General features: G+C 57.4%; 1 protein-coding gene across 7 annotated transcripts in view; it reads right to left on the bottom strand.

The window, feature by feature from the left end:
* Positions 1 to 23,805, bottom strand: part of SEMA4D (semaphorin 4D) — a 109,510-nt gene that overhangs the window by 27,803 nt on the left and 57,902 nt on the right. For 5 of the 7 annotated variants that reach the window (XR_010379175.1, XR_010379176.1, XM_064482427.1 and 2 more), the window contains exons 3-7: positions 18,082 to 18,146; positions 6,562 to 6,921; positions 4,931 to 5,076; positions 2,291 to 2,353; positions 611 to 709 (exon numbers count right to left, since the gene is read on the bottom strand). Coding sequence is in view for 5 of the 7 variants with exons in the window: in XM_064482427.1 (XP_064338497.1) it covers positions 611 to 709; positions 2,291 to 2,353; positions 4,931 to 5,076; positions 6,562 to 6,667 (414 nt within the window). In the remaining 2 variants the exon portion in view is untranslated. The remainder of the gene's footprint in view (positions 1 to 610; positions 710 to 2,290; positions 2,354 to 4,930; positions 5,077 to 6,561; positions 6,922 to 18,081; positions 18,147 to 23,805) is intronic. The other 2 variants (XM_064482426.1, XM_064482425.1) reach the window with 1 other exon arrangement.

Here is a 23,805-nt window from a genome sequence, read left to right on the forward strand (position 1 = left end):
TTCCTGGCTGGCAGACAGCGGCCTTCTTGCCGCATCCTCACGTGGTGAGAGAGGGATGTCTCTTCCTCTTCTTGTAAGGCCATCATCCCATCGGATCGGGACTCCACCCTTATGATCTTGTTTAACTTCACTTATCAGGGAATTCCGGCTTCAACATATGGATTTGGGGGGGGGGGGTCACAGACATTCAGCCCACAACATACATGAGCCAAGAACAGGGGATGGACCTAGGAGCAGAGGTCCTGGCTTCCCCACTTGGCCAGGACCCAGCACATAGCCAGGGCTCCTCAAACAGTGTAGAATGTGACAAAGAGAAACAGGCAGGACGCTGGGTCCCGGCTCGCTGTGCTTCTCTGTCAACAACGCCCCTCCCAGGAGGTGCCCCGCTGCCAGCTTTGCACCGTGGGTCCTGCCCCGGCCACACCCTCAGCCATGCAGAGAGGACGCAGGCTGAGAGGAGGCTGGGAGAGGATGGGGCCTTCGGAGCTGCCCCCACCCCCACACAGCTGCAGGAAGGAAACCCCCCGGCTCTGCAGAGTGGGGATCACCAGGCGCTGCCCCCCGCCCTGCTCGGCTCTAACTGCTGGCCAGGGACATGCCGCAGCCTTACCAGGTGGTCGCAGGCCGGCTGGAACGCGTTGGTCCCGCACACGTAAAGGGCGTTGGCACTCAGCGGCTGCAGCACGCGGATGTAGTTCAGGCATTCTGTCTACAAGGGAAGGAAACGCACGGGTCAACCAGATGTCCTCACAGCTCACCAACGACAGACCCCTGACGACGTGTTCACTGCTGCATGTCCTCACGCACCGGCCCGGCCCGGCCCGGCCCTGTCCAGCATAAGGGGAGCAGACTCACTGAGATCCGGCCCCATCCCTGGACAAACCTAAATCTGCAGCAGCCTGAGGGCTTTTGTCTCCGCAGCACCCACAGGCCGCTGTCAGGTGCCAAGTGGATTTCACTTCAGGCACTAATTTGCACTCAGCAAAGATGTGCCAGCCGAAACAGCAATGGAAGCTGACCTCGAACCTCGCTGGACACCCACCATGGGAGAAGCCATGTTCGCTCTCACTGAGCACACGTGCACGGGGCTGGCAGGCCCACGGGGAAGTGCGCTGTGCGGAATTCCCTCCGGTTTCCCCTCCTTGGGGGGCCCCAGCCTCCACGCCCCAATGCGTGCAACTGGAAACCGTGCTTGTCAGGAGAGGGGTGTGTCTCGCCCGCCCAGCTCAGGGCCGAGGCTGGACTAATGAGGGGTCCGCCTCAGAATGCCGCCGAGGAACCCACTATTTCAGGCTGAAATGCCCTTGGATTATACGAGCCAGTATCTGAAATTATCCCTGCTCAGAAGAGTGTTTTTGTTTTTGTTTGTTTTCTTTTTGCCATGATTGTTCTTTAAACTGGCTGGAAGTCACTCATCCTCCCCAAAAAGAACTGGGAGGGGCCCTGACCGCCGCACGGCCCCCATGCGGGGCGGCCAGAGCGCTCGTCCTAATTTAGCTCCAGGGCTACTCCCTGCAGCGCCTCCTACACTGCAAGGCCTGCATGTTCCCTCGTTTCTCACACTAACTTGAATTTAGTGACTTTAAGTGAAAGTGTTGAGCATTTTGCTGAAAATAATTTAGCCAAAATTCTCTTCATTTTGGTTTTTAAAAAAAAATTTAACTGTTTTGAAATTAACTGGTAACTACTACAATTTACAACTCAGCTGTCTACACCAACTGCCAAGACAGGGTCTTAAATTCTAAGACTCCGACACTGGCCCAGCACCAGTTAGATGCAGGGAGGCCCAGTGGGTGAGGGGTAACCCGAGCTCGGGACGGAGACAGACCCTCAGCCCAGGGCTCCCAGACGGGCACCAGGTCCAGGTGCCCCGCATCTCCTGGAGAAGGAGCAGACTCTCAAGGGAGAGGTGCTGCCCCAAATCCAGGACCCCTGCACCCCCCGCCAGGCTGCTGGGGTGCAGGGGCGGCACGAACCCTGCACGCCACACCTTCAGCCAACAGGCACCAGGCACTGCTTTCTGTAGTCAAAGTTTTAGGCCCTCCGAATAAATTCAGTTCAGATAAACTTTAAAGTAATTTGCAAAAGCTGCGTTTGGCACCTGCTTTGAGAGCCCCAAGCTCACCAGCTGGGCACAGAGGGGTCACCTGCAGGGGGAGTCAGGAGGACGTGACTGCTAGAATTCTGAGGGCTGGGCCACCGCCCGGGCGGCGCTGAGCAAGCCGGGGCACGCGGGAGCACGAAGCAACTAAGAAACTGGGCGGCCTTTGAAGTCTGCCGAAGAAGTTACCTGTTTTGACTTCCCCTTCTCCGCGCATTTGGCTTTTTTATCTTCTGAGACCTTCCAGTAGGCCTGTGAGGAACAATGAGGGTCCATTTTAGTGCACGTCCCCCTTTCAAAGGAGATGCTGGCATGAAAAACGTACAGTTTACAAAGCGCATGGCGGCATCTAGAGCACAACTGTTTCCCGAGACGGTAACATCCGAGGCTGCAAAGTGAGGCTCGCGGAGCAGGCACCGGGGCCCGTGAGCAACGGGGGCCCCGGGCAAGTTCTAGCCGTGAGCCTCCCCCGCAGCCGGGCACCGGGAAGGCTGCTCCCGGATGACCGTGATGCACAACAAAACAACTGCAAAAACTAAACGTGTACAAGTGGGGAGGACTGAATTATTTACCAAAAAGCTGAACCACCGGCATTTGCAAGATCAGAGTGGGTTTTTTCATCCCTTCCGAAGAGACTCTGGGGTCCAGTAAAAAGTCTTTGCCGTTTACTTGAACCATCAGAGAAACGGCAGGATGATGAGTCTCTAAATGTTACGTGATGGCAGCAGGGGAAGGGGACGGAGCAGCGCGCGGGTGGAGCACCTTCCGCAGACGCGGGAAGCTCTGGGCTCCTGCTCCGTCCGCACCAGGTCTATGGGTCAGGCTGGCGGCGCCTCGGCCCCTCGCCCTCCAGAGGATGGGGAGCGACAGCCTGCGTCACCGAAGGCTCCCGCACTCCTGCTCCCCCTCCCCGAGACCCCCCATCTGCCTGTGTGATATTCCAGGACTGATGCCAAATTATAATCTATTTCCCCCCTCGAGAACCAAAGCCGGCCGTTGGGCGCTCAGAGGTCAGGAGGCACACAGAGCGTCTCCACGGCAGTGAATTGAGTCCCTCAGCAGTGTTGCCAGAGGACTGGGAGTCCCAACCAGGCCCCACGAAAGCAGAACAAAGCCCCATTGCAAACAGTAGCCGCCTTTAGAAATCAAAATGCGGAGAGTTTAACCATCATCATCTACGCACAACGCCTGAGGACGCGGGAACGGAGCTCTGACGGGCCCTTGGCCACATTCCTGGGGTGGCCCTGAGGCGTGGCTGTGGCCCTTTCACTTTTTCTCTTCGTCTACGTCTGCGGGGCCCAAGGCCTCTCGGTCACCCCAAGGGGCCGCAGTGACCGAGCACCCGCGGGCCGGCGTGTGTGCGTGGTGGAACCGCGGTTCTCCCAGGATGACACCCTGGAGGGCGGCATCGGCCCCGTCATGGGGAAGGGGGTGCCCAGGGGAAGGGGATGTGAAGGACAGGGGGTGGGGCAGAGTTCCAGGAGGCAGGCCCGGGCTCCCTCTGCTCTGAGCGCCCTGCAGTTTTACGTGTTTTATTTTCACAGGGTGACGTGGGAATCTCCTTTACGTGAAACAGAAATCAGCCCTACGCCTGACTCTGGAGATTAAGACAAAACCAAGCCAAAAAACCAAGGCGTCTGGGGCAGAAAATGCACAAGATGAGTGTGGACTGGCTCGACTCCAGAGAGCAAGAAAACCACACCAGCCGCTGGGGTCGCGTCTAAGGACTCGGGAGCCACAGAGAGGCCGTCAGAGGCCAGGAGGGGACAATCCGAGCATTGAGAACAGCTCGGGGCACTTCCAACACGTTTAAATCCATGAGTCATGGTCGTGCTGAAAAAATCCATCAAAACACTCACTCTCTCCCTTTGGAGAGAATGAACTCATTATTTTGAAAACCTGTAAATCGTGGCAAGGATTTCAAGCACTGGTCCTGCCATTCCCAGAGGAACCGGCGTCGGGAGGCGTGATCAGTTGCTGACAGACAACGTGCCAGCTCACAGGCGGAGAAGGAAAGGCAGAGTTGGAACATCCCATTTCGCAACCCTTAACGTGCGTGTGGCTCTGGGCTGTGACGGGCAGAGGCTGGCTGGAGGGTCCTGCCTGTTACAGGAGCCAGGCCGAGGCTGGGGGCCGGACAGGACTGCGAGGGGCTTTCCCAGCGAGTGGACCCTGGGCGGCTACCAGAAACAGACCTCGACAGAGTGCCCGGCCACACCCACAGCCTGGTTTCAACCCGATCAAACAGAACAGTCAAACGTCTTTTACAAGAGAGTCCGTGAAACGGGAACCCTGACTATCTGATGACGTTAATGATTCGGACGTGATAATGATACTTTGGTGATTCTAAAGAGAAAAAAAAGGCGTCCTTTCCTATAGGGGATGCCCAGGGAAACACCTGCAGATGAAGAGTGTTTGGGATTTGCCTCACAGCCTCCCGGGGGGCGCAGAGGAGGGGGACACGGGAGGGAGGACGGGGGTGAACCGCTGGCCTGCAGGAGCCTCGATGGTACAGGGTTCATCACATCACTCCCTCCGCTCCCACGTATGCCTCAGATTTTCAAACATCCTAGATAAAAAGAGGGTGATCCCAGGTGAGCTGCCAGCCCAGGGAGGACAGAGGCTCCCAGTGGAAACCCCGCAAGGGGGCTTCGTGGACACAGGGCGGAAAGGAAGTTTTGGGAGGAGAGGACCCTTGGTCCTGGTAGGCGGGCAGGCTGCTCAGCAGGTGTGCAGGACGTCTGTGGGGCCGGCCTTGGGGGTGAGCAGGCCACACGCCAAGCAAGGGTCTGACACCCTGGGCAGAGCCCAGCGGAGCCCACGTCATACCTCGTGCAGCTTCCTGGAGATGTTGTGCGCGTTCAAGGCAAACACGGCTTCCCGGGCGCCCACGTACAAGGTGTCCTTGTCCTCGCTCAGCAGCAAGGCCGAGTAGTTGAAGATGCCCGGCTCGTGAAACTGCGTCAGCTGCACCTCTGGGGGGGGGGAGGGGCAGGTCAGGGGGAAGGAGAGAACATTCTGGGTGTTTCTGAGCCTGGACACACCCTGAGCGCCCGGTCTCCTTCCACTGCGCCGTCACGGCCGGACCATGCAGGGGTCTGCTGCCCCGGTGGCCGGAACTCAGGCACCTTCGGGTGGAGCCGACCCCCCGGGCGGCCACCAGGTATGAGGCCCAGACCCTGCCCCGTGGCTTCCCAGCAGTGTGACCTCTCAGGAATGTGCCCTTCTAGGGACACGACCTCCTGGAAGTGTGACCTCCTCGGAGTGCAGCCTCCCAGCAGCACGACCTCTTCGCGGCGTCACCTGTGACCTCCCAGGAGACTGCAGACCAGCCCCAAGCTTCTGGCCACCGGGCTTCCCTCCGCCTCCCACCAACCTCCCCTGTATGTGTGTTTGACCATCCACCGGTCAGGTTTACAAAGAACATAACTGCTTAGGATTTTCTTATTCAGAAAAAAACCATCTACCTCAACACCTTTAAAATAATCTATTTCAGCGATTGTATCTTTCAACCCAAACATTTTGTCAAGGATAAACACCCCAAACTTACAAAACACAGAAACCAGTGACTTTTCCACTTACTAGCTGATTGCATCCAGAGCTGTTTAGGAAAATGAGCGATTTAGGGGTTAGCGATTTAGGAGTAACGCAAGCATATCAACGTTATTGCTATGATTATTGGTTTTTGCGGGGAGGGTAATCAGGTTTATTTATTTATTTTCAGGGGAGGTACTGGGGGCTGAACCCACAACTTCGTGCAAACTAAGCACACGCTCCACCACGTGAGCTACGCCCTCCTCCTCGCCGACACTATTTCTTTGGAAGATGTCTCTTCTTTTTGACCATCCCAGCGTCAACTCTGAACGTGGCTTTCTGCATATCACCCAAGCTCTGACTTTACTTAAGGGGGAGGTGTCCCCGCTCCCCGCTCTCCTCAACGTCCAGTGTTGGCGAGAGATGCTCGCAGGACAAAGGCACCACCGGGCTCTGCGCGGGGCAGCTCAGCCCTGCAAGGGCCCCGGACCAGGACCAGGAGCGGAGCCCTCAGTCCACTGAGGCTGAAAGTCCGGGGCCCCAAGACACAGCTCCCAAGAGAGGAAATAAATAAAACGGAAACTAATAAACGGCAAACGAAGACCGCTAGTCTGAAGCTCAACTACACGTAATTCAATGTCCTCGAAGCACGGCCCTCCGTGTGGTCTGCGTCTGGGCGGCGGGCACCAGACATCAGGCATGAGGACGCTCAGCTTCCTCCCTGGGCCCCTGACTTAAAACCCAAAGCAGCAGGCGGTGCCCCAGCCCCGCGAGGGGCCGCGGCTATCCGGGCATCTCCCAGGAGCGCGGTGCAGACCCGGCAGACCCAGCGGCTCCCGCGCATCTTCGCATCTTGCATCTCGACATCTGAGCGGGGGCCGCTCCCTTCAGATGCCGCGGCGCCGCCGACAGGGCTCTGCCCTCACCTTGGTGCTCCCAGGTGATCCGAGGTACGGGAGCAAACGCCACCGCTGTCCCAAACACCACGGCGAGGGCGGTGAGCAGCCCCCCTGTGGGGACGCACATCCTCATCGGCTGGGCCGCAGCGGGGATTTCGGCAGCAAACGCCCGTGGGTGGCAGCACCCGGCAGTGGGTGTCCGGCTGGGTGCTGCTCAGAGCCCCGGGGCCACGGCCTGCAGCACAGCTGGGAGCTGGGGGGCGGCGCCAGCCCCGAGGACCCGCATTTCTCGGTGCTCTGGGAGAGGGCGGGCTGCTCTCAGCGCCGCCAGGGTCAAGGGCCGCCTGGCGCTCTCAGTGTGCTGCTTTACGGCCTTCCGAAGAAATTCTGGAAGAAAGTGAGAAGGAAGGATGTGTGGTAATAGCGCCTGCTTTCCGTTTGCCCAACATCCCCCATGGCTCTGCTCTCCCCACACCCCCAGCCACGGGCTCCGTCTGCTGAGGAGCAGAACGATGAGGACACGGGGCCCCGGGGGACGGCCCCACACAGACACAGGCGGGGTTACAGGAGTCGGGGCTTCCCGCTCCTCAGGTCAGCCCGGGATGCAGGACGGACATGGGGACCCAGGCCAGGGGGACAAGTGCCGGCCTGGCTGCCCAGCTTCCTCCCCGTGCGGCCGCCGAGTCCAGCTGGTAATGCGACGGGAAAGAAGGAATGGAATCCGGGTTTCAGTTTCCCTCACAGACTCCGGCTTCCCAATTCCTGTGATCCTCATCGAGGGCGACAGTCAGAGCTAAAGACCGGAGGGCGGCACAGAGGCCGAAGCCTACGGGTACACACGCACACGCTCGCCTGTGCAAGCACAATCCTATGCACGCATACAGACACACACACACGCACGCATGTCCTGGTCGTGCAGGAGTAGTTGACCTCCCGCAGGGGACAGGGCCACCCCCGATGGCCTCGCCCCTCCAGCCTCACCCTCAGTGTGCACCCATGGGGACAGTGGTCATGGGCTCTGCTTTGTCACTGAGAAACACTCGATGGAAAAAACAGCCCTGAGCTGTACACAGCAACTGTGGGGCTGGGGGTCCGCAGGTCTCCTGGCCCCCACACTCTGCCCTCCAGTCCTGGCCTCCCCCTTGCTCAGTCCCAAGCACCCTCTGCGAGGGTCCCGGTGGGGGGGCCACAGGAGAGCCCCGCTCCAGATCAGGGCATCAGGGCAACTGAGCACTGGGGTTTGCCCCAGACCTGAGGCACCACCAGGATCCCAGTGACACTCTGAGATGGACTGGTTCCCAACTTCTCAGGAGGAAGCTTAAACCACAACGCGGCCTAAGAAGAGGCAGGACCCTTGCTGACCACACCTGGGGGTACAATTAAGTGACGGCAGAAGCCCCCACGCTCTGCAGAGTAACCTGCCCCGGGAGGCCCCACGCGGCGTCCATGGGCACACAACCCCTTCATACCGAGTGCCCTCTTGCAATACGGTGGAGCAGCTGCCTCCACCCTCCCCCCTCCCCGCCCCTGCAGGTCCCAGGAGTCGGCCATCCTCACCTCCTCCTCTTCCCTCCACCCCCACCAAGCCAACCCACCTCCAGGTCTATCTGTCCAACTGACAGCCCCGGGACCGTCCCTGCCCGGAACCTTCCCCTCGCACCCGCCATCACCGTCAGCATCCTGACCACCATCTGTCAGGACGTGTGAGGGGCAGCCAGCTCCCTCACTTCCTCTCCTGGCTCAGCCTCTCCCTGCCCCCCCCCAACCTGCCACAGGCCAGCATTTGTCCAGCCACCTGCCCTGCTGTTCCCTGACACCTCAGGCCAAACCTAACCTCCCAAGAGGGTTTGGGGAGAAGTTTCGGCTTCCTGTTCACCTGGTTCGGTCACTGCCTCCAGGAAGCTCTCCCGGCTCCTTCCTCATTCCGCCCAGGGACGTCACCGCTCACATCCCCTGGTGTCCCTGTCTCGACCCCAAAACCCATCAGAGAGCACGGCGTGCCCTTGGCGGAGCTCTGGGAGGTCCTTTTATTTGCATGGGGCACTACACCTCATGCTCCACTTCAGGACTCAGGGAGGACTTGCCACTGGGGAGATGCCAGGCAAGGGCCAGACTCCAGGGAACAGGCCTCATTTGCCCGCCCACCTTCCCTGCTCAGGCGCGAGGCACTAGCCAGGCTCCCCGTCCACCCAGCATCTATTCTCCGTCCTGACTGGTCCCCTGAAGTCAGGGAGCACACGGAGTCCGTCTTTTTCTCCAGGGACTGGCACATCCTGGACGGAGGCTGGCACTTCTTTCCACAAAGGACCAGATGGGCATTACTTTCAGCTTTTTGATTCTTAGAGCCTCTGTCCAGCGTGGTAGCTCGAGAGCAGCTACAGATGACGGGTGAATGGACGAGCGTGGCTGAGCGCCAACACAACTGTGTACAGGACAGGCGCCGGCTGCTGGCCAAGCCCCGCACGGGGGGCCCACAGGGACAGCCAGCCCAGACACCCAGCGGCAAGGGCGTGACCCACGCTGAACGCAACACCAGATACAGCGGGAAGCTGAGGAGGCCAGGAGGGGAGGAGGGAGGGCTGCCTCACGGAGGGGCTGTCAGTGCTCACCCTCCGCAAGCCAGCTCTGGGGGCGCCCACCGTGTGGGTCACATGTCACCGTCGGCCCGGGCCCCAGGTGGGGACCCTGCTCTCCTGCCCTCAGTACAGAAGTGAGGTACACGGAGGCTCTCGTAGCCCAGGCCAGGTGAGGTCTCACGCTGCCCAAACGTGCTCAGTACACAACCCCACTGAGTGTCCAGCGAACACTAAACACTGCAGAAATCCCGCACGGCCCCGGGACGCGGAGGTCCTGGGGGAAGCTGTCTGTGCAGATGAGGCTGGGGTTCGAGGAGCACTGGATGCCCGCCTGGCTCACCGCCAGGCCCACGTCCGCTCCGAGCGAGGCAACGCTCACCTCTCATCCTGATCTCTCCACAGCCTCCTACCCACCGACCCTGGTTCTGTTCAGCCTGCTGCCTGGAGCAGAGATTGCTCGCTTCATGTCCCAGCATCCACATCCCTGCATTCTCACTAACAGAATCTTAATTTTCCCTGGGGTGGCAGTGTGCCCAGCTGAGCATATCTCCCAGCTTCCCTGCTGGCAGCTCTGGCCAAAGAACTGTGAACAGCAGTTATTAGGTAGGACTTCCAGTAAAGCTCTCTAAAAAAGGCTGACTCAGCTGGTGTTTGTACCTTTTGGTTTCAGCCTTTCCTCTTTTTGCTGCCTGGAAACTGATGGCTGGAGCTCTGGCAGCCATCTTGTGAATGTGAAGATAAGAGGGTCAATTCTAAGAACAGCCAAGTGGAAATCCACAAGAACTTGGGGCCCTCACAACAAACTGGAGACTTTTCACCTGGTTTCCTCTGCCTACCTCTAGACTTGATAATAAACTACTAATCCCTTTAAGTGACTGTTTTTTCAGATCGTTGTTACCAGCAGCCAGACACAACCTCCCTATAACACATTTACCAAACAGCAGCAGGAGCCAGAATAATGCTTTTCATGTAAATCAGAACATATCATTTCCCGACACGAGATGTTTCTCACTCATGTTAAACCCAAGTGTGCGACCTCGGTCCACCCTTTATCCAGCCTCTCCCATTCCATGCCTCCTCCACCTTCCGTCCCAGCCATGCCTGGATATGTGGCGCTTGGCCCATCTGCAGGCTGTGTTCCCACCGCCTGTCAGAACCATTCAGAGCATTTCCACGTGCGTCTGTTCCAGAGATCACGTGTGCAAGTCCCACAGCACTGGGGTTTCCTGGAGAAGACTTTTTCTCCATATGACTGATCAGTGACTGGCAGTGCCTCCCCACAGCTTCTCTGCCTTGAGCTCCCAAACAGGCTAAGTTTTCTAGGAACGCTCCACCTCAGGGCAGGGAGAAGACGGGTGGCTGCCAGGGTTAGGGCAAGGGAGGGATGAACAGGCAGGGCGCAGAGGGTTTTTACTGCTCTGGAGGGGGACGCTGAAATGGGGAAGGGAAACTCCACGTACTTTCTACTCAATCTCACTGTGAATCTGAAACTGCTCTTAAATAGAAAGTTTATATTTTAAAAAACACGCCAGCTCAGAGAGCTCCTTCCTGACCACAAAAGGAGCATGTGTGGAGCCCTATGCAGATGTGCCCACAGCCCAGGATGCCCCCCAGGCCGTGGGGCACAGATGTGAGGCCCCCTGGGATGTCTCACTTCCCCTCAAATACCAGCCTGGAGCCCAGTCTCTGATGGAGGGAGACGGTTTGCAGGGGCCCCCCGACAAGAACAAATTCCTGCTTAGGTCCCTGATAGAAGTCACCCCCCGGGACATCCCGTGACAGGCACCGCAGCCAGGCTTAGAACCCAGAGTGGGAGGGGGGAGACTCCCCCTTCTGGAACCTGACACCCAGAACACAGAGATTCACCTCAACTCACTCCTCAAACCCAGTAACATTCTGACACCCTAAAAGGACACAAACTCATCGGATAAAAATGGGGCGAGGATAACAGCCCACAAGGATGTTAACAAACCCTGGGAACTAGAGAGAACAGACAAGCATAAGCAGCGATGTGCTGGCAAACCCTAACAGCCGGCTCCCCGGGGGCAGGGCGCCCGCCTCGCAGTGTATGCCCCCCGCAGGGGTGTAAACGCTGCTCTCAAGCTCCCAACACGGCACCCCGGGACAGAGACGGGACGCAGTGCACAGAAGCACACCGGTGTTCGGTACTTCCATCACGCGCAGACAACGGGCACGTGGCCTCCAGAGCAGGAAACAGTGAAGTGCACAGGGGGTGGTGGGTCTCGAGCATGTTTCCCTCCACCTCTATTTTTCATACAGTTCACTTAAGTCCCCATAATTTAGTTTCTGATCACGGGCTGTGTTCACCGCCAGCCCCAGCACACCCCCGCTGGTAATGAACCGACTCTGTGCACCAAACGGCTGGAGAGGGAGGAGCCTCAAGACACACAACCGGAGAAGATGAAAGCGACCTTCGACTCTGAAACGGTGATGAAGGAAACAAAACGTTCAGTCGAAGGACTGGAAGGTAAAATCGAGGCAGGTTCCTGAGACTTGAACAATGTGACAGAGACGAAAACAGGGACAGGAAAGATAAGAGAGCTGGAAGGTGGTTCTGGAGACCCCGATCCGACAGCTGGAGCTGCAGAAGAGAGTGAAAACACGTAAGGGATCATCAGAGGAATAATAAAAAGATGTCCAGAACAACAACAAAAAGCCCCACGGGCTTACAGAACGGAAGCGCCCAGCAGTGCAGTGAATGAACAAAGACCGAGGTACCAGGCACGCCGTGGTGCGATGCGAGAGTCCCGGGGGACAGCTGCAGATCCCGAAAGCTTCCGAGAGGAACCAGGCCCCGTACAATCACGCTGACACCCAGGAGGCGGCAAAACGCCTTTAAGATCCCCAGAAGAGCATGAGTTCTCACGCAGAGCCTTAGACGGAGCCCAATTACCAACCAGGAGTGCGGCACAGAAAACGTCTCGACCACGGAAGGCCTTCACCCTTAGCTCCCTCGCAGTCCTTCTCAGAAAGCTGCTGACGATCAGGCTCCACCGGGACGAGGGCGCCATCTCCCCGGTCTTCCCGAGAAGGAAGGGGAGCTGGGGGCAGGAGATGGGGCGCGCTACATGGAAGCGGGGCGCAGGAGAGACCCGCGGGTCTGTGCACTGAAAGTGAGGGTAACGGGCCTGGTAGAGCCTGAGGATGAGCTAGTAACACAGACAGAGACACAAATGGCGCCCACGCCCTCCAAACGAAGCAGCCACTGACCTCCGGGAAGGCAGGACGGGAACCTTGGACAGGAACGTAATCCAAGTGAACTCGTCACGGTCCGGCTGTGGGCAGCACTGACAGGGCACGGATAACAAAGCCCGAGGAGGGTCCCTGCCGGGAGGCGGGGGAGCAGCGAGAGGAGGGCACCCAGGGAGCCCCACTCCCCATCCTCTATGGTAAAGAAGCGTCTGAAACCCCAAAGGCAGGAAATACAGGTACAAGCACTTTGAAGGAAACAATACCCAAAACGGCTAAAACAGTGACAGCTCGTTGTCTCAGGGACAAAGGGACAGGCCCGGAGCTGCTGCTTGTTCTCGTAAGAACGATGTCACTTTAAAACCATGTGCATTAATTGCTCTCATAAAAATTAGTGAAATTTAAAAAAGAAATCAATGCTTTGATTCCTTGCAGCCCGGAGGCCAGCAGCTCAGTGAGTGAAGCAGCCGCAAACACAGGCCCCTGCAGGCAGCACCCCCTCGAGGACGGAGCAGAGCGAGGTGCGTCCACGCACCACACTGGGGCTCACACGCTTCTGCAGAAGCAGGATTGCTCACCAAGCGGCAGACGTGCCTGAGCAGAACAAGAGTTGCATAAAATGCTGCTCCAAGGGCGCATGATGAGGGGACCTGGCCTCCCGCCCCTCCTGTGCATAACGCACCCCCCCACCCCCAGCCACAGGATGCACCCAACGCCTTTGCATGTGCTGGTCCCACCTCCTGAACACCCCCGCCCCCCACCGCCCCAGGACCTCCTGGTGGCTGGCTCCTTCCTGCAGGCACCTGGCCTCAAGGCCACCTCCTCCCAGGCTGCCCACCCCACCCCCATCCGCCTCCTGTTTTATTTTCTTTACGGCATGAATAGTCTTGAAAATGCTCAGTGATGTGGTCCATTGTAGGGCAGGGCAGACCGGGGGAAAGGCAAACATCCCAGTTGGAAGACGAAGGCCAGAGCTGGAGAGAAGCCAGGCGAGGCCTCAGGGGCAGAAAGTTTCACAACACAGTACCCAGGGCGAACGGACCTCATACAGGCATTCACGGCCACAGCTCCGGGACAGGCCGAGCTGCCCGGACAAACGTGCCAAGCGAGTCTCCGCGGATGCCCGGCGGAGGGGCCCGTCTCCCTCTGGGACCTGAGGGAAGGGCTGCCGTTCACGTGGGCAGCTCAGGCTGGTTTGGGTGACAACAGAAACATTCCTCTTAACCACCTTGAGGCTGGACCCACCCAGACAATGCGGTTCAGGAGCCGGGCAATGTTGAACCAGCCGGGCGGCCGCTCACCCGCTGGCCATTCCCAAGCCCGCCCTGCCCACGGCAACTGGGGCGGGGGGCGGGGGGGATGGGCTGAGTCCTTGCAGAGGCACATGCAGGCCTCCCAGCGTGGGTTTCACCCAGCTCTGAACTGTCTTCATCTCATCGGCAGATGCCAGATGCCCGATGGCCACGACCGGACCCTGCCTCTCGTCCTCAAACGGTCTTTAAAAAAGTCCACACGAACAGCCAGAGGTCAGGAGGGTCCTCTCCGGGGAGGGGTGTGGGGGCTGCACATTTTGCTTTATGACATTGGAAGGGTTTGACACTTGTTCTTCTCCGAGAAACACGCATGGCTTTGTGTGATGGAAAACTGCTAAGCAAAGCACGCAGCACACTCACTCACACACGCGCACACACACACACACGTAGCCACTGTGCACTCAACCGGGAACCCTGGCGCGGCGATCACTGACAGGACGTCACACTCGGAATCGAAGCCTGAATGTTCAAATGGAAGCAACTGGACAAGCGCCCATCCTGCTGGCTTCCGTGGGAGCCGAGGGTCGGGAGTGTGCACTTAGCCTCCTGCATGTGAAAGTGTCACACTGAGATGGGAGCCCATTAGAAAGACGGGGTCACACGATGTCACACCCATTACCCACACGTCATTGTGCCGGTTCAGGAGGAGAACACGATCCCACTTTAACTGCCAGGAGGGGGGAACCCAGAGGGTCTCCGAGCCCATCACTCAGAGGCCCGTCGGGGCCTGTCACACAGCAGCTGTCCCCTCGAGTGGCCCTGAATTAAGTCGGGGGTTGGGGCAGAGGAAACAGGGCAACGGCTGTTACATGTTCCACATGTATCGTGCGCCTGTTTTAGGTCCATACATGTACGTGCACACCGTATATGCGCGAGTGTGTGTATCAGACTATGTGCACACGTGCACCTGTGTGTGCATCTGTACATGCGTGCAAGTGTACACTCGTGTTGTGTGCAAACACGTATCTATGTGTGTTCATACACACATACACCTACAGGTATGTGCGTACATGTGTACCCGTGTCTGCTCACGCGTGCCTATGTGTGTAAGTGTACATACGTGTGCATGTACACCTATGCCGTGTGTGTGCTCTCTGTTACGGCACAAAAATCCCGATCCAGCACTGCAGCCCTAGATGTGACTGGTGACCAGAGGCTGGGGTCCTATACGGCAGGCACCACGGATGGAGGGTGCCATCTGGGGTCTGTCGCACCCTCCCCACGCCTTGGCTTCCCTTTCTGGGACCGGCTGCCTGTGGCAGCAGGGGCGGGTCACAGAGGGGAACCGCTCACTACCACTTGTAAGGTGCCAGTGCTTCGGTCAACAACAGGATGCTAGACCAATGTTAAACAGTGCCCTCGCTGGCGTCCCCCGGGGAACCCACGAAAGGGGAGCCTGGTGACAGCTGTCGACAACTGCTGGGGGCCTGTTCTGGCTTCCTGTCTGCCGGGTTTGCCCAGACGGGGCAGGTGAAGCCCCACACACCCTCCAGGCCCTGTGGCCAGCAGAACAGAAGACACACACCTGACCATGCCGTCCCCTCCCAGTGAGGGGCAGAGAGCACAGCGGCTACCCTGAGACCATGCCCTGCCAGGCCGACGTCCCCGCCTCCAGGCTGCCCCCCACCCCCATCTCCCGGCTGCTCCCCACCCCTGGCTGTGGTGCTAATGTCACCACCTTCCCAAACGGCCTTGTCCCCTCAGGAATCAGAAAAGGTTTCAGGAGCTCTCTGCGTCACACACACAGGACAAGCAGTCCATTGTTTCAACTCCAGTTTCCCCAGAACTTAGAACTGATCCCGGGAGCAGCACTCCAGCTGCAGGGGCCATGCTCAGCCTTGGATTTGAGTCCAGCTGGACCCCCCGCCCCCCCCTACAGACACCCTGGCCAACAGAAGAGCATGCAGGACGCCGGCCTTCCCCGCCGGTGGCCCCGCATGGGCAAAGAAGCCAGGACGTCACGACGCACCTTACCCCTCCTGCCCGCACCCAAAACCGGGCACTTGGGTGCCACGCACGCCGGATGGGGGCCAGAGGGCGGCGGGGTGACAGATGCACATAGCAAATAATCAGCAGTCGGTCAGCAGGGACGACGGACAAGTGCTGAGAAGGGGGTCACACCACCTGCGCGCCATCGCCCTTCGCACACGGACACTCACCACCGTCTCTTTCCAGAGGGCATGCGGCACCTGCGCAGGGCGGGTGCACGTGTCCCTGAGCCTGGACAGCCTAGCGCTGCGGAATATAACACAAGTCCCCTCCCCTGGCCTGACTTTCCCTGCCGCCCGCCCCAGGGAGGAATGCGTGCGGTCAGGGGCTGCTGGTGTCACGGGGAGCTCGGCCCCAGATTCACCCCCAGGCACGTTCCCCAAGGGCAGGAGGACACGGTGCGCACAGGGCAATACTTGAAATGCCACTGAAACTGGTGCTTAGGGCTCCAGTTTGACCTGTGCAGAGGGCAGATGTAGGTAAAGGGCACTGCTGAGAAGTCTGGCCTTGTCTGGAATTTATTTGCATTCTTAATTTTCTTTTTACCTTATGTAACTTTCCTACCTTCAAAAGCAAGTCCAAGCAGGCTTAGCTCTGCTAATAAGGAAACGTAAATTAAAATAAAGTGCCTGATTACCTCCCCACGAGGGAACGAGAAAATTTAAAAGACTGATTGATGCTAGCGGCGCTGGTGAAGGGGTCGGGTGGAGGATTTCTGAAGGTGATTCTGAATTTCCAAATCGTTCCTACTACCTAGCGACTCTCGGCAGTCATCCTACAGACAGCCCGGTGTGCAAAGCCACATGGACGAGACTGCACCTCCATCGGCGGCTGGTTAACAGATACGTGCAGGGGACCGAGCCACGTGTGCAAGATTCGCCAGGGAGCACACGGCAGCCCGACCGCACGGAAAGGCAGGTGCAGGGCGGGCAGCAGGCCGGGATGGCCCATGTGCGTCCAGGGAGGAGGTCTACACACACACACACACACACACAGACACAGACACACGTGGACACACACGGACACAAACACAAGGACACATGTGGATACAAATACTCACGGACACACATACACACACACACACACACACACACACACACAGGGACACAGACAGACACAGACGCAGACCCGACTGCTAACAGTGACCATCTCTGGGCGGGGAGAAAGGCCAGGGGACTCACTTTTTATGTTTGTTTTTAAAACAATGAGTTGCACTTTCTATTGCTTTGTAAAAAATATTTAATACGTTAACAACGCATGTCTCCTCTCTACTCAAGTTGGTGGACCAATCTCACACGCAGCGTGCTGCCCTGTGGAGCGGGTGCAGTGGTCCCCGCACCAGCCCACCTCTTGGTGTCAGTGTCTGTTCCAGTCGTGTCTCTGCCCTTAGTGTTCACATAAAAATGAGAAGTGGCCTCCTTTCCTGCACGCACTTCATGATTTTTATGACCACAGAGTAACAGGAGAGCCCACTCTTTTCGGCTTTAACCTGGGAACTGTCTCAACTCAACACAGTACTAAACAGAAGAAGCAAGCAGCCTTGCTTTCAATTCCCTTACAGCCGAAGATTCCAAACTACATCTTGAAAATAAAAGTGCTCAGCCAACAAAATCCAAAGACACACGATCCGGGGGGGGAGGGGGTAACTAGGAAAAAAAACTTGTAACACACACGCGAGGGAATGGAGTTCCTGATTAGAGCAGAAAGAAAAGATCTAACAGATCACAGAGCCCTGGCCCCAAAGAGCAGGTAACCGAGCACATGCACGTACAGAACCAGCCAACAACACGGGAAGGGCTAAGCGACCCTGGAAGTGGAGCCGTGCTCCTTACAGCCGCCCCCCAAGCTGGCGTGACAGGCCCCGGGACTGCCGTGCGCATGGACACCAACGAACGACTAGGCTGGCAGCGGGCGAGTGGAGGGGCGGGCAGGAGCGACAGCCCCGCCCGCCCGCGCACGGCACACGCGTGCCAGCAAAGGGTGGAGGGAAGATGGCGGCTTGCCTTTTGTTTATACAAATTAAACTGGCCTTTCTCTTCCCTCTAAAGCTGGAAAACCATGGTTGACCAGGTATCAACTGACCAAAATTAAGGTTAATCATAAAATGATTCAAATCCCGGGCAGGGGGTGACATGGAGCGCCTCTCTTTCCCATCAGACCTCACGATGACCCCCCTGCTCCCCCAAAAGAGAAGACGGAGCATCTCGGTCCCTAGACTGGGGCCTGCAGCCTAGGAAGAGGGCAGGGGAAGAGTCGGGGGCAGAACGGCAGGGAAGGAGAAACAGGCAGCGCACCTGCTGCCCTGTGGGCTTTCCCCCAAGCCAGCCCCGGGGGGCGGCGGCCAGGTCCCGACCTCCGCAGGGGCCGAGCACCGACCTTCCGCTGGATCCCACTGAGGCTTCTACAAAGTGTCAGCTTAGCCAAGCTGCGAGGCAGACTGAGAAACGAAGTGACTTTACCTGTATCTTGTGCTTCTCAGATCTTCCCAACTGTTTCTAGAAAGGAGTCTTCAGAAATCTTGGCTCTGAAAATAACGAGGAACAAGGATATTTAAACACTTAAACTGTCTGTCCACATAAACTCAACATGATTGCTGGAAAGGCCCCGAAAAGAAACCCGGCCTTAACTTCTGGACCTCCGGCAGCACACGCTCATCTGTGCACTTATGCAAACTGGAGGTGGGGGGTGTGAAATCCCGCGCCCACGAACAAAGGAAGTGCAACCCGTCGGTCACCCAGGTGCCGGAGCTGCTCCCCAGCCACTGACCGCCACCACTTCCCTGCCCAGGCAGCCATTCAAATGCGAGCCGGGGTCACTGTCAGCTGAGAGTCTGTTAGTCACAAAAGCATCACCGACTTGTCTACTGGCCTCAGGTACGCGGCCTTTAGAGCCCACTGCCATTGAGATCCAGGGGCGCAAGGCACAAGGAGAAGAGATACAGGTGACGCGCTCACGAGAAGATGATTTCCTCAAGAACCCACTTACAACTCCCTCTTCCTTTGTTTCTGGTTGTTGTTTTTAAGCCAAACAGAAGAGTTTCCACACTGGTGTAGCAAGTTCCTGCAGGGTACTTGTCACCCCCTCCCAGCGCAGGATGGAACCCTCAAAACACGGGTCCCTGGGTCCAGTAAGATCACAGACTATCAGACCATGGGTCAGAACTGAACCACCAGAGGCCACCAGCAGGTCTGATGAAGGTTTAGAGGCTGGTTATGAATGGGCGCTGACAGACACCTCTAATGACTGCAAATGGTTCGACATACTTTTTAAGCCTCAGAGTCAAATTCCAGCATTTTTTGTGGTTGGAATTTTTTTTTTTTTGCTTTTGCTTTAAGGGCTTAGACAATTTTCGCGATTTTTCCGAAGACAGCCGAGCAGTGGCAGATGCTCCCTGGAAACATGGCTGACGTCCCGTCTCTCCCACAGCCCCGGGGGCAGTGGGACCAGCGTGCCTGCAGCACACAAACCAGCCGGTACTCCACTCGCCCATGTCCACCCGCGCGCACGCCTTCCAGGGCCACCCACGGCCCCTCGGTGCCCAGTAGGTCCCCTGAACCCTAAGCAAACAGCTCAAGGCACCAGATGTGACCTCAAGGTGACAGGCGGAAATGGGTGGGCTGCACCAGGGGCCACTGTGCTGTGCGGCCCGAGGCTGGTTCTGGGTCCTTCCCACACAGCGGCTGCTTCTGACGGCCAATGCAAGGGCAAAAATATCTTCAGGTGAGCAAGCAGGGAAGTGTCCCGGACAAGGTCATACCCACCAGGACCCAGAACCGATGTCTCCTGTTACAACGCTGGGCGAGGGGTCGGCACAACCAACGGGCAGGCGATGGGTAAACCAGACGACCTGTTCACACGGGGCTCCCCTACCACGGGGCACGGGGGCACCTGGAGACTGCCGGAAACACTTCAGGGAAAAAGAAGCGGGTCTCCCGTAAGTAAGAGGTTGAGGTAAACAATGCGAATGCCAAGAATTTTAAAACCAAAGAACGCCTTTCTTCTAGAAATTCAGTAAGTCTTTGTCACTTTAATAAATAAAAGCCCAGAGCTGTCTGTTCTGTGGTTGGACAAGCCGTGCATCACAGTCGCCCTGACTTCATGGTGCTGAGCAACAGGGGCAGCAGGTTAGGGGGTCTGCGTGCGCGTCTTCGGCTTGACCCCCTCCCACAGGGCACCTGGACACCGGCGTCCCCCACTCCCCCCCGTTTTCTGCCTTCAGGCCACATCTTCATATCTACCCCCCATCAAAGAGCTTCTAGCCCCAAGGCTCCTGAGTGAAGACACACACTTCTGGCTCAGCCGACCGCGAGGCCCCGGGGGCCCCCAGCTGTCTGTACCCTTTACCGCTGCAATTTTTCCTCTCCCTTCCCAACATAAAAACCCACAAGCTATAATTAGTTATCACACAATGAAGAATGCAAAAGAGGTGCTCTGTGCGCAATTACGAATCAGATCAGTCTATGCATCTCCTTCAGGTATGCATACCTGCTTATCACGGACCCACAGCGGTCCACTTGCCAAAGAAGTGAATGACACTGACCAGAAGAGGGAGAGGTGCTTCCCTCTCATGCAGGAGAAATCTGGTCTTCACCGCCCCCCCCACACCCCCAACCCGGCAGGGAGTGTGGGAGCCCCAGTGCCCAGGCCCTGACGCCAGCTGTCGCATGACCGTTAAGGCAACAGCGCAGAGCCCAGGTGAAGGGGGCCTGAGTCCTGCTTACATTCTGCAAATGTCACCTCGCCTTCCCAAGGCCCCTTGCCTCAGCAGTAGCCCAACGCTCTCCAGCACGTGAAGAAGACACAGGCGGGGTGGGGCCGGGCGTGGGACTCCGTGGTCAGAAGCACCTGGGTTCCGGGCCCGGCTTCTCCATTTTCCAGCTGTGTGACCCTGGGGAAGTTCCTGCGCTTTTCTGGGCCTCTGCTTCCTCATCTAGGAGATGGGGATAATAATAGTGCCTACCTCATGTTAAGTTCCATGAGTGACCCATGCAAACAGCTTAGAACTAGGAAGCACCAAACACTGACGATGACTCTTCCCATCTGTGAAGTGGAGCCAGTCACACCTAACCTGACTTCCGTACCTTGTCACAGACGTCAGGGTCTGGCCCCAGCAGGTGTGAGCACATTTCCAGCCCCCGTGATGACCGGGGGCGCCACCAGCCCCCTCCTCTCAGGGAAGCCAGAGCTCAGCGCCTGGGTTTGCCTGGGGCCACGTCCACGCTCTCCTGGGAACAGGGGCCTTGTCTCTGCGGTTGCAGATGGGGAGGGGGCCCCAGGCCCCACCTGCTGGACCTCCTCACTTCCGCCCAGAAGCCCACCCTGGAGGAGCCCGAGCAATGGGGAGATGCCAGCAGCACCCACCCACGCGCCCTGTCTGGGGTGGGCCTGCACACCAGCGGACACTGATCTGCATCTCTGAGAAGGGCTGCATGAGGCAGGCTGGCTATCACGCACTGTGCTGCGGGGCTGGGGGCATGCGCTGGGGCAACCAAGCTTTCTGGGAGCCACTGGGTGACACCTGCCAAGATTCCACATCCAGACCCTCTGACCCAGCAGTCCTTCTTCAGGAATGCAGTTGGGCACAACCCCATGTGTATAAGATGCCCAAGTATGAGTCTGTTGACAGGAAAACTCGGGAAACACCTGGTCTACCTGTGTGCGTGCAGACCTGTGTATGTGGGAACTGATTTGTATACCAGCTATGGCACATCTGTAGGACGGAATACTATGCAGCTGTTAAAAAGGTGGCCACTGAGCTAAAAAGAGGTCCAAGATACTCAGTTCCGTTAAAAGTAAGGTTCCCAATGGTGTTATAATGTGCTCCCATTTGTGTAGGCACCATTTCCGTGCTCACATAATTTAATCAAAACTATTTTTAGATCAGCATTTAATCAAAGATCTGTTGCCAGTGACCAACTACAGTGGCTTTGGTCTGGGGTAGGAGCATGTTTCTTTTTCACTACTTGTGTTCTTTAGATTGGATTCTTACCTTAAGCATGTGGTTTTCTAGTTAAAATACTTTTAATCTAATATTAAAAGTAAAGTATATTAAATGTAAAAAGTTTGGAAAATAAAAGGCCTGAGAAGAAAAAATGGGAGGGTAATTTCAAAAAACAGGTTACCATAACTATTAACATACGATTCCCCTTTCTGAAATTTACTAAACGTATTTCATCAAAATGGAAATTTTTAAGAACAGCTGACAGATTTTACATCATTTCTGGCTGTTGTGACATTTTGTTAGACCTGCTTCTCCTAAGAAAACTCAGACATAGAGGAAAGTATTTCTGTTTAGGTTGAGTACAGGAGACCCCAACCCCAGCGCAGGGCCTGGGGGAGGGCAGGCTGAAAAGACCCCACGGTGCCCCGGGAAGTGGGGGAGGCAGGCTCGCAGCCACACGGCAGGAGGAACAGAGACCTGGAAGTCCCAGAAAGGAGGGCTTGTCGCCTGTGGGCTGCCGGAGGCGAGGGCAGGCCCCTGAGTGAACTGTGCCCCAGGAGTCCCTGCACGTGGCACCGTCCCATGTGATCCAGGGCTCCCAGGCACCGACTCATGGCTGTGTGACGCTCCAGAGTCAAATATGATACTGTTGGATGTTCAGATCATTGCCAGTTTCCCACTTAAAATTCATCTTTAAAGACTCATTTTAACAACCAGCAAAACTTGAGCAAGCAGCCCTTCTTTCTAGAATGGAGAGCCTACTCGCAGAGGTCTGGGTGCCACACAGAGGACACCGTGAGATGGTCTTAAGTCCCTGTCCTCACACACGGGGGGGGGGGGGGGAGGCAGGAAACAGGCCCAGAACACTTGTCACGCCCATAGGCTTGCTTCCTTCTACTGGGAAACACTGCACAGAACTTCCATGACTCACGGCCATTTGACTCACTGCTACGTTTTCCATTAGTTGGGGTCTTTTCGAAAAGGCCTAATTTTCTCTGCTATAAAACATAGTCAATGTCTAAAACTTTTTAAATACTTCTTCCAAGCCAATTAGATGCCTTAATTCAGTCCACGTTTATTCTCCCCCTAATGGGGTAGGCGGCAAAGTGTGGTGGCCAGAGAGCGGGCTCTGAGGCCAGCCTGCCTGGGCTCAGATCTGAGGAGGCCACTTCTCAGCTGTGTGACCTAGAACAGGCCCCTCCCCTCCGGCTGCTCCCTCAGCCCCTCCCCCAGCTGCTCCCTCAGCCCCTCCACCTCCCCAGCTCCACTCCGGGAGAGGAGGTGATGCACCCCACCTCCAGGGAGGGAGCAGCATGAATGAGGAGCTGTAAAGCACATCCGTGTGCTGCAGGAGTGGACATTAAATAAATGCCAACACGGCGACACACATGACACCCTGCTGTCGCGATACAGCTGGACCCTCCCCCGCGCTGGGAAAGCCCATCAGAACCTCGGGGCCACACTCGGCCACGTTCTGGCAGAAACGAGTGTGGGGCAGAAGCGGGTCCTTTCAGTCCAGCACCGACCCCCCTGCGGGCTCTAACTCTGTGATTGGCACCTAGATTTAAAGCTTCTCTTTCTAAAACGCACGGCCATGACATCAGCTCTTACCCCCGCCCCCCGGTCCACGAGCTTGAGAAGGCCTGAACTGGGGTGCGTCCTCTGACTGCAAACTCCTGCAAGCCCTTGCTTTGCCCAGAGTGACCTCTGCCCTCTCCTCCCCAAGTGTGTGACAGGCGCCACCTGTAGGGCTCCCCCTCAGGCCGCACCCCTCTCCTTCCTGTGGGGCTCGGAGGGCACATGGTGGCCCAGACTCGCCCCCAGACATCCCGCTTGGAGCTCCCTGTGCACCAGGGGTCTGTGTGATTTCGGGGGCTGAGCAGAAGCACCACCACACTGCCTGCCTTTCCCAGCGTGGCCCTGCCCTTCCTGCTCCACACACCCCGGCTGTGCCCCACCGGGTACGTCCCCGTCACACCCGCCCTCCGACATCCTGCCGTCACCCCAGCTCGGCTCACGGGCGAGGCCAGTCTCAAAACTGCCCTCAGGGAACAGGTGCCTGGACACAACCAAGCTTCGCTCACCGGGTCTCGTGAAAAATTTAAGCAAGAGTAACAAACAACCCACCAAAAGGCGACGGCGAGGAAGTGACACTGACAAGAGCAGAGCAGGCACCCGGCTGGGCTCCACCCGCACGGCTCACAGCTGGGGTCTCCATCGGCTTTGCCGTACTCACCCCTGC

Source organism: Camelus dromedarius, chromosome 36 (genome assembly GCF_036321535.1).
Source record: "Camelus dromedarius isolate mCamDro1 chromosome 36, mCamDro1.pat, whole genome shotgun sequence".
Classification (NCBI taxonomy): Eukaryota; Metazoa; Chordata; class Mammalia; order Artiodactyla; family Camelidae; genus Camelus; species Camelus dromedarius.